This window comes from Salvelinus sp. IW2-2015, linkage group LG1 (genome assembly GCF_002910315.2).
Source record: "Salvelinus sp. IW2-2015 linkage group LG1, ASM291031v2, whole genome shotgun sequence".
Taxonomy (NCBI): Eukaryota; Metazoa; Chordata; class Actinopteri; order Salmoniformes; family Salmonidae; genus Salvelinus; species Salvelinus sp. IW2-2015.
In genome coordinates, this window is record NC_036838.1 from 34,914,589 (window position 1) to 34,928,809 (window position 14,221).

Sequence of the window (14,221 nt, forward strand, 5' to 3'; positions counted from 1 at the left end):
CCACACACACACTGGGTTGTGTGAATGAGCGACCCTATGGGGCTAAAGGAGGCCCGCTCTCTTTCTCTCTCCCATCTCTCTCGCTCCTCCTGCTCACTGCTCTCCCTCATCATGTAACCACTGTCCTTAACCTTACCTCCACTTCCTCTGTTCCCTTGGCTCTGACGATGCACACAGACAGGGTGGCAGTGGGTTAGTGTCTCCCTATTCTTTCAGATGTAGCAGTAGCACAGATTCTCCTCTGCTTATCTTCAGACGTGAGGATACTGCGTATCATAGTCCCCATAATAGCTACACAGAGATCACTGTGCTAGTTGATTCCCTCAATGCACCCACATCTCACTGCATCTCAAGCCCTCCCAGTGGCCCCTGACCTGTGCTTATCCTCCAGGCCTCCGAAGGGGGCTCTTTCTGTCTGTCTGTCATCTGTGCTTCTCTAACTGTGTTGCCTCTCTGCCTCCCTTCCTCTGCACCTCCTTGCTGTGCTGCTTTCTGTCCCAGGGGAAGACGGAATGCCCGTACCCGCAACCAGGTACTATCAGTTTGGGGTTGATAGGATGGGAGGTAGGGCGCGTGGCACGGTGCTGTAGAGTGGGCCTACTGAAAACTATTACACAAATAGCTCTACATGCCTATTTCTGCTTTCCTCCACACGCAGTCGTACTAATGAGCTCCAATAGCATGTCACTGCTGCTCCACTTGTTTCATGACTGTTTGCTTGCTGTAACAGGGGGCTGTGAATAGTAATGATTTCTATCTGTCATTTTAATCCTGCTCATATGAATGTTGGTGGACACTGCTGTTTATGAAGCATCAGGAAGAGGCATTTGTTTCTTTATGGCAGGGTGCAGGGCAGGCTTAGAATAATCAATGCTCTGTCTCTTCTTTTAGTATAATGTGAAGTAAGGCCTAATTGGTTGTTATGTACAGTATGCTGAAATGTTTTTTTATTATGCCGTGCTGCTTCACATAAGCAACAGAATCTATCAATATGGACAGTATAGAATGTGTGGTTTTCTAGTCACCGTATAAGTGTCAATCATCCATGCTTTGCTCTTACTATTGCCATGATTTATCTTTCAGGACTCAGGTCAACCTATTCCTCTTGTGGTGGAGAGCTGTATTCGACACATCAATTTGTATGGTAAGTCTACTAAAATCACACCTTACTGATGGCTTCTACCATTTGACTGTATTCAAAACACCAGTAGAAAGCTGTGAACTCCACTGTGAACTCTTCGTATCTCATAACAGATGACAGAACCTCTGGGTAGAGGTAATCCATTTACTAAAACATCTCCAGGTGTTGAGACAAACCTGCTATGATTTAAAACCTCAGCCCCATGTGCTCTCAGCTTGAAAAACGTGACAGTAGCGTGGCAGCATATCACGCATAGGGACTTCGGACAGGACCCTTGGTCTTCGTTTACTAAATCAGTCCAGTCTTCCCTTCCTCCCATCTCATATCTTCATCCTTCTGTCCACCTCCCCATCTGACTCCAGCCAAAGTGGTGTAGCCTCCAGGCCTGTAACCCCTCCCCCTCCCTTCCCTACCCCCTAGACCTAATGAAACCCCCACAAACTGATTTGGGGTTCTCTAACAGAAACCATATGCGGCAGACCGACCGAGGGGCCCGACCGACCGAGGGGCCCTCTTCTGGAAGAAGAAAAAACACACGCCCCGTCACGACTAAATTACATTTCCTGCTCTCTGTTGTGTGTTTTCCATTGGTCTTTCATATAGCGGCCGTTTGGGTGTGGGGGTAATGGTGGGCTCAGACTCACTATGATGTTTCTATGTGTTGTTGCAGGGCTCCAGCAGCAGGGCATATTCCGCGTGCCTGGATCCCAGGTGGAGGTCAATGATATTAAAAACTCATTTGAGAGAGGTAGGTCCCCAGTGAGATTGGGGGTAATTGGTAATAGATTAGATTTCTGTTTTTCTCCTACAGCTCAGGATCAATAACATGACAAACCCATTGAATGTCAGACATACAGTAGATACCTGTTATTTTCTATAATATAAGATCTAAGTGTAGCAAGCAATCATTTTTTATTCAGATTTACGGTAATGAAGTCTTTATTGGTTCATTGTTTCACTGATTCAGTTCTGTTGCTGTGGTCAGAACTAATAACTCTACTCTGCTCTATTGTTTGGCTAGGTGAAGATCCATTGATTGATGACCAGAATGAACATGACATCAACTCAGTGGCAGGGGTCCTCAAGCTGTACTTCAGGGGCCTGGAAAACCCTCTGTTCCCCAAGGAACGCTTCCTGGACCTCATGTCTACTATCAGTGAGTAGACTCTAAAGACCTACCTTATACTGTTGGTCAATGTAGTAAATGTGTTCAGGGTAACTGAAACCCTACCCATCTGGGTGGTGAAATAGCACCATTGGGGCTATGGTTACAGTACATGCCTTTTGGATTATTCCCCGTCCGTCACTGAGTAGAGATTGAGTCAGAATAGAAGAGAGAGAAGCCAACATCTGGCTCCAAAGATACATCATCAATCCCCACCACAACACCCTAATCACACTGCTTTATGGGAGGGGTAAGGTAGGGACGAGAGGCATGCAGAGCAGCACATGGAAACAATCTCAACACCACGGCTGTCTGCCTGCCTGTGATTTAATAGAAACCCAATAGGAAGAGAGGAGCGAGGGGGCCACAACAGTCTACTAACTGAGCACAGCTTTGTCGTATTTCCCCCTGCTCCAGATAGCCCAGTCACTCAAATCACCATATCCTCTGGTTTAAATGAGGTGGGGATATCTATTAATGATAGGAGTGTTTGTGTTGTCATTACTGTACCCGCAGTATGACTGCCAGGCCCTTGATAAGGTCGACTCATTCTGTATATACAGTAGATCATGGAGCATAATGTTGCCCTGTATTAATATGGAATGTTTTTATTTTCCTCACATTCATCTCAGTGCCAGGTAGTGTTATGACACTCTCTGATCCTCCTCTGTTTCAGAACTGGAGTCTGGAGCTGAGAGAGCTCATCACGTCCAGCAGATTATTGTGACTCTTCCTCGCACCGTTATCATCGTCATGAGATACCTGTTCGCTTTCCTCAATCAGTAAGTCGGCCGTATTGACATAAGTCACATTTTACAGTCCTCTGTTTTTTAATAGAGTCCCTGTACCAGACTACCTATACACTAAGGGCATACAGTATAACAGGATGGGGTAAAAGTCTGAAATGTAACTTCTATACACATTTGAGAGTCTTGGGGAATAGAAAAATCACTGTATTGCACTAAATCAGCAAGACTTGTGAATCTCTGCTGTAGCAGTCAGGGGAAATAGCGTTACTTTACAAAGAATTGAACAGCCCCACTGTTCACGTCCTATTTACCACCGCGTCTGTCGGCAGCGCTTTAGAACATATTTACGGGCCCGCTTGGAAAGCCATCCCTCAACCCAGTAATATACCTGCCCTGTTTTATTGGGCTGTTATTTTATACTCCTTTCGCTTGGTTCCCCTGCAGAACAAAGAGTTTGATTCCACATCCTGACTTTGTTTGATACCCCCCCTCAGCCAGACTGTGGCTCTGGGCCAGCTGTAGGTCTTTACTGCTCCACTCCACTCTGCTCGGATTATGAGCCCCTCTTAAAGCAGATGAGTGTGAAGATACTGTAGGCCTGCTACCTAGCTAGGATGCTGCTGGAAGGAAGGATGGTCTCACTGCCCCCTAAACCAGGATGGCTTATTAATATTGGCTACTATTTGGGGCGGCAGGTAGCCTAGTGGTTAGAGCGTTGGGCTGCTGGTTGCTGGATCGAATCCCCGAGCTGACAAGGTTAAAATCTGCCGTTCTGCCCCTGAGCAAGACAGTTAACCCACTGTTCCCCCGTAGGCCGTCATTGTAAATAGGAATTTGTTCTTAACTGACTTGCCTAGTTAAATAAAAAAAAGTATATATATAAAACAAATCTGCCTGTTAAACTGTGTAGTTAGAAGGGCAGGATAGGTGTGAGAATCTAGGTGACAACTAAACAGGGAGACTGAGGAATGTTCTAGCTAAGCTGGGATGTTGAGGGTTAAGGTAAGGGTGTTTAAGGATGTACTTACTGTGGTTGAAGCCAACAGGTAGTAGAGGAGATGATGCAGATCTCAACTCTGTCTAGAGTCCAGACTCAACCTTATTTATAGAAGACCACACTATAAGCATTTTGGAAACGTATATATTCTATTGGCAAACAAATAACAATAAGTACGTTTAAAATGGAATCACCCGTCCGCCAGATATTCATCTCTTAATGTAAACAAGACCTAATTGTTCACCCCACTCACTCAGACCTCTTCCCTTCCATCCAGCCTGTCCCAGTACAGTGATGAGAACATGATGGATCCCTATAACCTGGCCATCTGCTTTGGCCCCACCCTGATGCCCATCCCTGACGGACAGGACCCTGTAGCCATTCAGGCACACGTCAATGAGGTCATAAAGACCATCATCATCCACAACGAAGTCATCTTCCCCAGCCACCGCGAGCTGGATGGGCCGGTCTATGAGAAGTGCATGACTGGAGGAGAGGACTACTGGTGGGTAGTAGCTAGACCTGGGAGGACAAGACCTTTTAAGACAAGCACTGAAGACATACAGTATGGCTAAGGCTAAAGCGGTAATACTGTAGCTGGTGTAACTCTGGGTTTAGCAGCAGTACAGTAATACTGTAGCTGGTGTAACTCTGGGTTTAGCAGCAGTACAGTAATACTGGTGCTGGTGTAACTCTGGGTTTAGCAGCAGTACAGTAATACTGTAGCTGGTGTAACTCTGGGTTTAGCACAGTACAGTAATACTGCTGCTGGTGGATCGAGCATATGGTAGGATCTCAGCCATACAACAGCTACATTATGAGCCTGCTCGATAATGTGGGGAGAAGAGGGCAATTTAGAGTGTAGTAGAGATGAAGATGCTGGGAGTGCATTAACACTCCTATCGGGTGGTATTTTCTTCAGCACTTGCTTTTACAGACACTGCTTAGATATAATAGCCTAAGATAATTACTTTTATTTAGGGGCTACAAATGTAGAATGGTATACATTTACTTAAAGAGCCAATCTGTCTGGAAAGAAACATTATGTAACTGTTTAAATGGTCTTTTCTCTTTCTTGCCTTTTATCCCATTGTTCATGATACAAATGCCCCAAAGTAAATGTAAAACTGAATATTTCTAGTGCACAGACTCCAATATACCTGCTTGGGAATGTTTTGCATATCAAAACTCACAGGGATGGCGTACAAGCCAGCATGTATAGTTAAATGAATACCTTACCTGGAGCTGGTCCAAATAACACGTAGCTGACACTTCCTGGAGAAATATGCTGATATAAATGCCCCCTAGGTCAAATAAGAATTCACTTGGGAACAGATCCAAGTATGACCTGTAACTCATCTTTCCGGGAGGAGGCATTCGTTTAGATTAGTTAGCCTACGCATGTGTCGTGGGTGTGTCTGAGTTTACCATTGACTGACTGTCCATCTCTCTCTCTCTGTCCACAGTGACAGCCCCCACAGTGAGCCAGGCACCATCGATGAGGCTGACAAYGGGACTGAGCCACACACCAGTGAAGACGGTCAGTAACACGGAGTTCCTTTACTTCTTCAGACACTGGTACCCTAGAGGAGATGTTTGGGTGATTGACTTAGATAAATGTGTCGTAGCTAGCTGGCTACACAGCTAATCTTAATCAAACAGTTTGCTGTTGCAGAACTCCAAAAGATTGTGTTTCCCTCGCCTTCTGTTGTCTCCCATTTCATTAGCTACTCTATATGTTGTGTTTGGTTTTGTAATTGAATTGCTGTTTAGCCATGTGGTCATACTTTACACGACTAAAGTATGACATAACAGCATAGTCTGGTCTGTCTATGTTAAAGATGGAGGTTTGGTTGTGTCTGGTAGTCTGTCTGCCTCCCCAGGCAGGTACTCTGTTGTGTACTGTAGTTCTGTAGTTCTGTGTCTGGACTGGACCTCCCATTTATAATTGCGATACGATGCAAAAACAGCAAATGTACTGTAGCCGTGGGTTAACGTTCAGCTTAATATATACAGGATGTAATTCATGCAATGAGCCGTTCAGTATTAAAGAGGTGAGGCAGACCAGGGGCAGTGATGTATCTATGTACCTCTAGATGTCTCCCATAGAGACGGACAGATTGATCTGTAATATCAATTACAACAGCAGCTGAATCATACATTTGAGCTGATGAGCCCTTGATATAAGGTTGTAAAAGTTTGTTTTTTAAAGTTGTATGTGGTTGTTTCGAAGCCAGAGGTATACCGTGTGATGGTTGGATAGGCTCAGTATGAATGTGATCTGGAGTGTAAGAAGGCTGTGTAGATGGAGTTGCCCTGAGCTCTGACTGACCTTATTYTGTGTGTTCTTTAGACTGAAGGAGAGAACTAGGCACAGCTCAGACTGTGACAGCTTAGGGCTGCAAAGGAGCACATCATGCTTGAAGGCGGCGACAAGGTTGTGTGTACATTGTTGGCAACCCCCACCTCTCTCATCTCTCTGTCTCTTTTGCTCACTCTCGCTCTCTCTCGCCCTCCGCTTGTAGCTTTCTCTCCCCTTGTAGCGCCCTCTCTCTCTCTCTCTCTCCCCCTTGTAGTGCCATCTCTCTCACTCTCTCTCTCTCCCCTTGTAGCTTTCTCTCTCTCTCTCCCCTTGTAGCGCCCTCTCTCTCTCTCTCTCTCTCATTCTCTCTCATCTATCTTTCTTCAGCAATAGTAAACAGGTCCCATGGGACTTCCTCCTTTGTGCCTTTGTATTTTCCTGGTAGTCCTCATAGCCCTGACAGAATAATTGGGCTAAAGCTTAACACACTCAGGAAAACCATAACACTAGTCAGTCACAACACCAGAGATACTACTGTATCTGCTGGCTCACAATGGTCAGGCCCAATCATACTGTTGTATGCTAGGCTAGGGTAACAATATCGGGGAGCCCCATCTGTAGTGATGGGTGTGTCAGTAATGAGTGCTGACACCCTCCCCAGCCCTCTGAACCAAACAGCAGAACAAAGGCTGACTGCCCAACACTGCATGTGGAGAGCTGGGAGGAGAGTACAGAGGCACAGCCAGCCAGGGCAGGGCCCTTGGCGCTGGATYGTGGTCTCCCTCTGTTTAATTAGTGTGCTTGGAGAGAATGAGAGTCACATGAGAGTCACATGGTCCTGTCTTGGCTCTTCTCAGACCTGAGGCGATACTGCCCTCCACAGCACGGCCCTCAAAATGAGTCTGGAGACATGGCCGCCCAGCAAGACACAACCACACTTTCTACTTGAAGCTAGAACTAAAGGACTACATGAATACTATATAAATCAGAGAACCACAACGTGGGCCTAGTTTGACTGTTGTGGCCTTCAGCTTGTATGTTGATTCTGAGTATTTGTTCTTTATTGGAGAACAAAATAGTCATATTGTGATGATCAGACATACAGGTAACTGCCAAAATAAAAGTGTCTTAATAGGGCGTTTGGCCACCACGAGCCACCAAAACAGAGTTAATGCGCCTTGGCATAGATTCTATAAGTGTCTGGAACTCTATTGGAGGGATGTGACACCATTCTTCCACAAGAAATTCCATCATTTGGTGTTTTGTTGAATGGTGTTGGAAAACGCCCTATCACAGGCAGTTCAATTGAGTTGAGATCTGGTGACTGAGATGCACAAACACACCCTTTAAAACCCCTTTGAGACCCCTCTTTTAAAGCCATGGTAGCCAAAATAAGCACGATGAGATGTTAATTGCTTAATTAACTCAGGAACCACATCTGTGTGGAAGCACCTGCTTTCAATCTACTTTGTAGCCCTCATTTACGGAAGTGTTTCCTTTATTTTGGCAGTTACCTGTACATGTGTTATTGTGTTTCCCAGGAAGAGAGCGAGAGCTCTACTTAAGTGGTCTAAAAGCCCCAGGCTGAATCTACTCTTGGAACGAGGGGGACAAAGAGAGACAATGTTACCCTGTCTCTGTCTTTCTACCTTGCTCTCTCTCCTCCCCTTTCCTCCTCTCTCCTTCTCCTCTCTTCTCTTCCTCATCCTCTTCCTCCCTCGGTCTCCCTGTTTCTGTAGGTAATTTCACCCCTGGATGGAGCTCCTAATGGAACTGATTGGGCTTTCTGGTTGGCTTGGAGATTTCCTGCTGGGAGACAATTTATTTTATACATGTGCTTAACCCCGGCTGACTCCTGCTCTGTCTGTCTGGTCTGGCCCATAGACACACAATGAGGTGTGGCTGTAGTACCAGTGGCCAAGGCCATCCTGCCACGCACACACACACCCCCTCCGCCCGGTCAGGGAAATCTAGATGGGAAATCTGACAGCCTGGGGACTAGCTTAGATCCCTTTAGCATTTTGAACACTCACTACATGTGCATATCTCTATGGGACATGTCCCCAAGCAAAAATGTGTTTCTCTAGGTTGCGTGTGTCCCAAGTCATCAGGCTCTTTGTGTGATTGATATCAGCTTGGACGCAGGGTGTGTGCGTGGGCATGCGTCCATGCGTGCGTGGCAATACCTCCCCCTCACCCGTCATACCCCCTCCCCTAGCACCGTCCCTGTGGGATAGAGGTCTTGTAGCAGCGACCAGTCTGCTAATCTCCTCTGGTCCAGTGTTGAATGGTGACTGATGTTTGCTTAGGGACAACTAAAGCCTGTGCCTTTGTGCGTCTGTTCTCTCAAGAGGCTAGCAACAGAGGAAGGTTGGTTCTTCTGGCTATTGGTGTGTGCTCAGTGTGTGAGTAGTTTGGTGTGTTGGGACCCATAATGCCATTAAAGGACCAAGTCATTGGATTGTCAACCAGTCTATTAGCTGTTAGGATAGTAGTGTTCACTGATCAGAATACAGTGTTACCCTTGCGCAGAGTTGTGATGTCCTCATTGGTGGCACTGGTGTTGATTGCACAGCAAATTCTCCAGTTGTTAATAAACACTGACAGTGTTACATTTAACACTGGGCAGGTGTCTATACAGGTCCACACTTTTCAGTGTTAAATTAACACTGCTTAGTTCTGACGCTGTTACACTTTGTCAGTGTTAGGGAATTCATCTCTTTAGGACACTACATTACATATCGTAAGGCCTGCTGTGTTAGGAACCTCCTGTTTTACAGGCCACATCAGGACTGCAAGTCACATTATGCTGGCTTGCAAAATTTGATAATGATGGGTGTGGTTTTGATGGGAAGGTTTTACTCTCCACAGAATAAAACAATCACACTCAACACGGGTTCTTTTACACCAGAGTGAATCAACACCAGAAATGTTACACTGAAAAATCAACACTAGATAACACTGGCCAATTTGCTCTGTGGAACTCAATGACAGGTCAGCCTCAACTCACAACAATTCTTGGAATCTAAGTGTAACCATCCCCTCTGTTAGAGAAAATGGTTTATATTGTAATGCTGCATCTCGTTTTATTTCTCTTCAACTCAGATATTCCCTCTTCTCGCTCTTTGTCTCTCAAAGACTTCTGTGTCTTTTGAAGGTCTGAAGAACAAACTCAGCCAATAAATTTAGCCCCCAGGCAATCACAACTCTCTACTGTACTCTGGAGTTGATCACAGACCACGAGGCCTGAGGCCATTGTCTGAGAACATGAAGACACACTCTCATTGTTTGACCACATGGTTTAGGTCTTAGTAATTAGAGCAAGGGGCTCCTTATTTCTATTAATGAACTCAGTGAAGCAGCTGGATTAGGTCACACTGATACACAGGTCAGGCTACTGTGTCCACACATCTCAATGGGGTGTGAGATATGTTATAACACCTGGAAATGAAGCTGGTCCAGGTTGTGACTGATGTTTCTTGCCCTTTGTTCTTTATTTCCACAGAGGTGGAGCAGATTGAGGCCATAGCTAAGTTTGACTATGTGGGGCGCACCCCCCGGGAGCTGTCCTTTAAGAAGGGGGCGTCGCTGCTGCTGTACCACCGCGCCTCTGAGGACTGGTGGGAGGGCCGACACAATGGCGTGGACGGACTGATCCCACATCAGTACATAGTGGTGCAGGACCTGTGAGTAACAACCATTCATAAACATGAACATCAGCAATGGGTGAAGAGCAGTTTGACAATAAATCTGTAAGACAGTCAATTATTCTGTCAGACAGGCAGGAAACAGTCAGTCAGTTAATCAGGTGTTTTATAAACCGGGGAGTAATTTCAAGTGGCAGGTGTATCAAAAGCTTTCTCTTCTGTTTGATGTCATTAGCCCCACACCAATAACACTCATGGAAGATCCTTGACCGAATATCACAAAGGCACAGATAAATAATTCAAATCATGCCTGATATGTTAGCTCAAAGACACTTCACTGACAATTGTACCTTTAGTGGTAACACTATAAATTAAATGTGGATTTGATGTCAGTCAATGAGGCAGAAGTAAAGATGCTAAAGAGAAGGCCAGAGCGTGCTTTAAGTTTACAACTCGAATGAATTCATTGAAAACACCCTCAGATAGTAATTCCCGGTATAAATGTACGCAATAATTTAAAAGATGAGCCACTTAGTATACAATTATAGCTTTCTTGTGAAACTGTTCTCCACTTTCTCCTCCCTCCTTAATCCTCCACCTCCTACCCCTCCCTCCTTCCTTTCTGCAGACGACTTTGTCAACAACTTTGAAAAAAAGGTTGATGATATCCACTCTTCATTCACTCAGCCTACCGAGTCCACTGATCCCACTCACACAGAACTACCCTACGCCTTGACCTCTTTCTCCAGATGAAATCCTGCGACTAGTGATGTCCGGCCGCCCAACAACCTGCCCACTTGACCTCATCCCCTCTTCCCTTTTCCAGACAATCTCTGGAGACCTCCCATTCCTCTCTTCCTTCCTCATCCCTTACAAATGGCTGCGTCCTCTCTGACTTCAAGATGGCCAGAGTCACTCCCCTCAAGAAACTTTACCCCTCTGATGTCAAAAACTACAGACCAGTATATCTTCTTTCTTTCCTTTCTAAAAAACAGTCTGCTGTCTCTGACCAACTCTCTCGATATCACTCTCAGAATGATCTTCTTGACCCTAATCAGTCAGGCTTCAAGGCGGACACCGTAAACCATCAGATCCTCATCCAAACCCTTGAGACCCTTTCAGGCGTCTCACTTGACAGGTCGTTCCTACCTGGCAGGTAATTTTTACCAGGAGGCATGGAGAGGATCTGTGTCTGCACCACGTGCTCTCACTACTGATGTCCCCTAGGTAGTGCTGAGCGATTAACAGAAATGTTGTTGACCAACGTCAGTTCAATTACTTTAACTTCTCTAGGGTACGGGAGACGGTAGCGTCCCACCTCTTCAACAGCCAGTGAAACTGCAGGGCGCCAAATTCAAAACAACAGAAATCCCATAATTAAAATTCCTCAAACATACATGTATTTTACACCATTTTAAAGATACACTTGTTGTAAATCCAGCCACAGTGTCCGATTTCAAAAAGGCTTTACGACGAAAGCAAACCAAACGATTATGTTAGGTGAGTGCCTATTCACAGAATAACACAGCCATTTTTCCAGCCAAAGAGAGGATTCACAAAACGCAGAAATATAGATAAAATGAATCACTAACCTTTCATGATCTTCATCAGATGACACTCATAGGACTTCATGTTACACAATACATGTATGTTTTGTTCGGTAAAGTTCATATTTATATCCAAAAATCTGAGTTTACATTGGCGCCTTATGTTCAGAAGTTCCAAAACATCCTTTGATTTTGCAGAGAGCCACATCAATTTACAGGAATACTCATTATAAACATTGCTAAAAGATACAACTGTTATGCATGGAATATCAGATGCACTTCTCCTTAATGCAACCGCTGTGTCAGATTTCAAAAAAGCTTTACGAAAAAAGCAAACCATGCAATAATCTGAGTCGGCGCTCAGAGCCCAATCAAGACACAAATATATCCGCCATATTATGCAGTCAACAGAAGTCAGAAGTAACATTATAAACATTCACTTACCTTTGATGATCTTCATCAGAATGCACTCCCAGGCATCCCAGTTCCACAATAAATGTTTGTTTTGTTCRATAATGTCCGTAATTTATGTCCAAATTCCTCCTTGTTGTTCTAGCGTTCAGTACACTTTCCAAACTCACGACGCGCGGGCAGGTCCAGCGGAAAGTACGGACGAAAAGTTAAAAAAGTTATATTACAGTCCGTAAAAACATGACAAATGAAGTATTGAATCAATCTTTAGGATGTGTTTAACATAATTCTTCAATAATATTCCAACCGGAGTATTCCATTGTCTTCAGAATTGCGATGGAACAGGGCTCGCTCTCACGTGAACGCACATGGTCAGAGCATGGTCACCTCATGGCAGACCTGACTCATTCCTCTCTCCTTYGGCCCCACTAAACAGTAGAGGCATCAGACAAGGTAATAACAACTGTTGACATCTAGTGGAAGCCTTAGGAAGTGCAACATTACCAATATCCCACTGTATCTTCAATAGGAGCTGAGTTGAAAATCGACCAACCTCAGATTCCCCACTTCCTGGTTGGATTTTTTCTCAGGTTTTTGCCTGCCTGATGAGTTCTGTTTTACTCACCGACATCATTCAAAGAGTTTTAGAAACTCTTTGAATGAGTGTTTTCTATCCAAATCTACTAACGATATGCATATTCTAGCTTTTATGGCTTTGTAGCATGCCGTTTACTCTGGGAATGCTTTTCATCCGGATGTGAAAATACTGCCCCCTACCCCAAAGAAGTTAATTGCATTTAGTTTCTCGAAAATCAAATAATTCACTAGATAAATCAAGTCAATAACTAAGTGGGATGCTGGGCTGAAGGGAGTTTTCATTAAACAAATATTCAACCTAGTTCAGCGCAGAAACGTGGTAATTAACTACAGTGACCATAATCCATTTAGCCTTTTTCCGTCTCGGACAGATGGATACACTTTTAAGAGAGGAGTGTACAGAACACCAATATGAGAGAGAGGGATAGAGACAGTTTGTGAAAGTATGCCTTATTTACTTTGAAGAACTAGTAAAATGGTTTGTCAGACAGCTCTACAGCATACTTAGGCAGGCTAGCCTGGCTAAATAGGATGACTAAAGACAGTACAGTATTGGGACCATGAGATAAAGTTGGCTGGCTGTTTGCTACTGCCTGAGCAGAGAGAAGATGATGACTTTAAGGAATTAAAAATAATAGTCATAAAATATAAACAAAAGTAATATACACAACTTAAATATTGTATTATTTCATAGTAGTTTCCTACTTGTCTTTTGTCTTGTCTACTTGCTGGTTGAGAGAATGCCAAGAGTGTGCAAAGCTGTCATCAAGGCAAAGGGTGGCTACTTTGAAGAATCTGAAATATAAAATATATTTTGATTTGTTTAACACTTTTTTGGTTACTACATGATTCCATATGTTGTTATTTCATAGTTTTGATGTCTTCACTATTATTCTACAATGTAGAAAACAGTAAAAATAAAGAAAAACCCTAGAATGAGTAGGTGTGTCCTAAGTTTTGACTGGTACTGTGTATATGTATGTATATATATATATATTGAAATCAAAAAACGTGATTATTTTGTAATAATCTAACCGAAATGACCTCAAAAAGCACTAATCGCTCAGCACTACCCCCAGGGCTCAGTTCTAGGCCCTCTCCTCTTTTCTCTGTACACCAAGTTTCTGCTCTGTCATATCCTCACATGGCCTTCCTATCATTGCTGTGTGGATGACACTCAACTACTCTTCTCCTTACCCTCCTCTGACACCCAGGTGGCGACACGCATCTCTGCGTGCCTGGCAAACATCTCAGCTTGGATGTCGGCCCACCACCTCAAGTTCAGCCTCGACAAAACAGAACTGGTCTTCCTCCCGGGGAAGGCCTGTTCACTCCAAGACCTCTCCATCACAGTTGACAACTCCACGGTGTCCCCCTTCCAGAGTGCAAAGGACCGGACATCACCCTGTCGTTCTTTGCAAACATCAAAGCAGTGACTCGCAGCTGCAGGCTCATAATCTAGGCACTTGTCATCTCCCATCTAGACCAGTGGTTCCCAAACTGAGGGGTGGTCGGCAAGGGTGGGGTCTTTAAAAATATATATATACAGTGGGGCAAAAAAGTATTTAGTCAGCCACCAATTGTGCAAGTTCTCCCACTTAAAAAGATGAGAGAGGCCTGTAATTTTCATCATAGGTACACTTCAACTATGACAGACAAAATGAG

The 14,221-nt window shown here is 44.4% G+C and overlaps 1 protein-coding gene across 4 annotated transcripts in view; it reads left to right on the plus strand.

Annotated features, from left to right (window-relative positions):
- The window catches only part of srgap3 (SLIT-ROBO Rho GTPase activating protein 3), a 123,793-nt gene that overhangs the window by 98,985 nt on the left and 10,587 nt on the right, over positions 1-14,221 (plus strand). For 3 of the 4 annotated variants that reach the window (XR_002877644.1, XM_023990921.1, XM_023990933.2), the window contains exons 12-19: positions 502-532; positions 1,084-1,144; positions 1,812-1,889; positions 2,163-2,297; positions 2,983-3,088; positions 4,330-4,557; positions 5,519-5,592; positions 9,860-10,040. Coding sequence is in view for 3 of the 4 variants with exons in the window: in XM_023990921.1 (XP_023846689.1) it covers positions 502-532; positions 1,084-1,144; positions 1,812-1,889; positions 2,163-2,297; positions 2,983-3,088; positions 4,330-4,557; positions 5,519-5,592; positions 9,860-10,040 (894 nt within the window). In the remaining variant the exon portion in view is untranslated. The remainder of the gene's footprint in view (positions 1-501; positions 533-1,083; positions 1,145-1,811; positions 1,890-2,162; positions 2,298-2,982; positions 3,089-4,329; positions 4,558-5,518; positions 5,593-9,859; positions 10,041-14,221) is intronic. The other variant, XM_023990942.1, reaches the window with a different exon arrangement.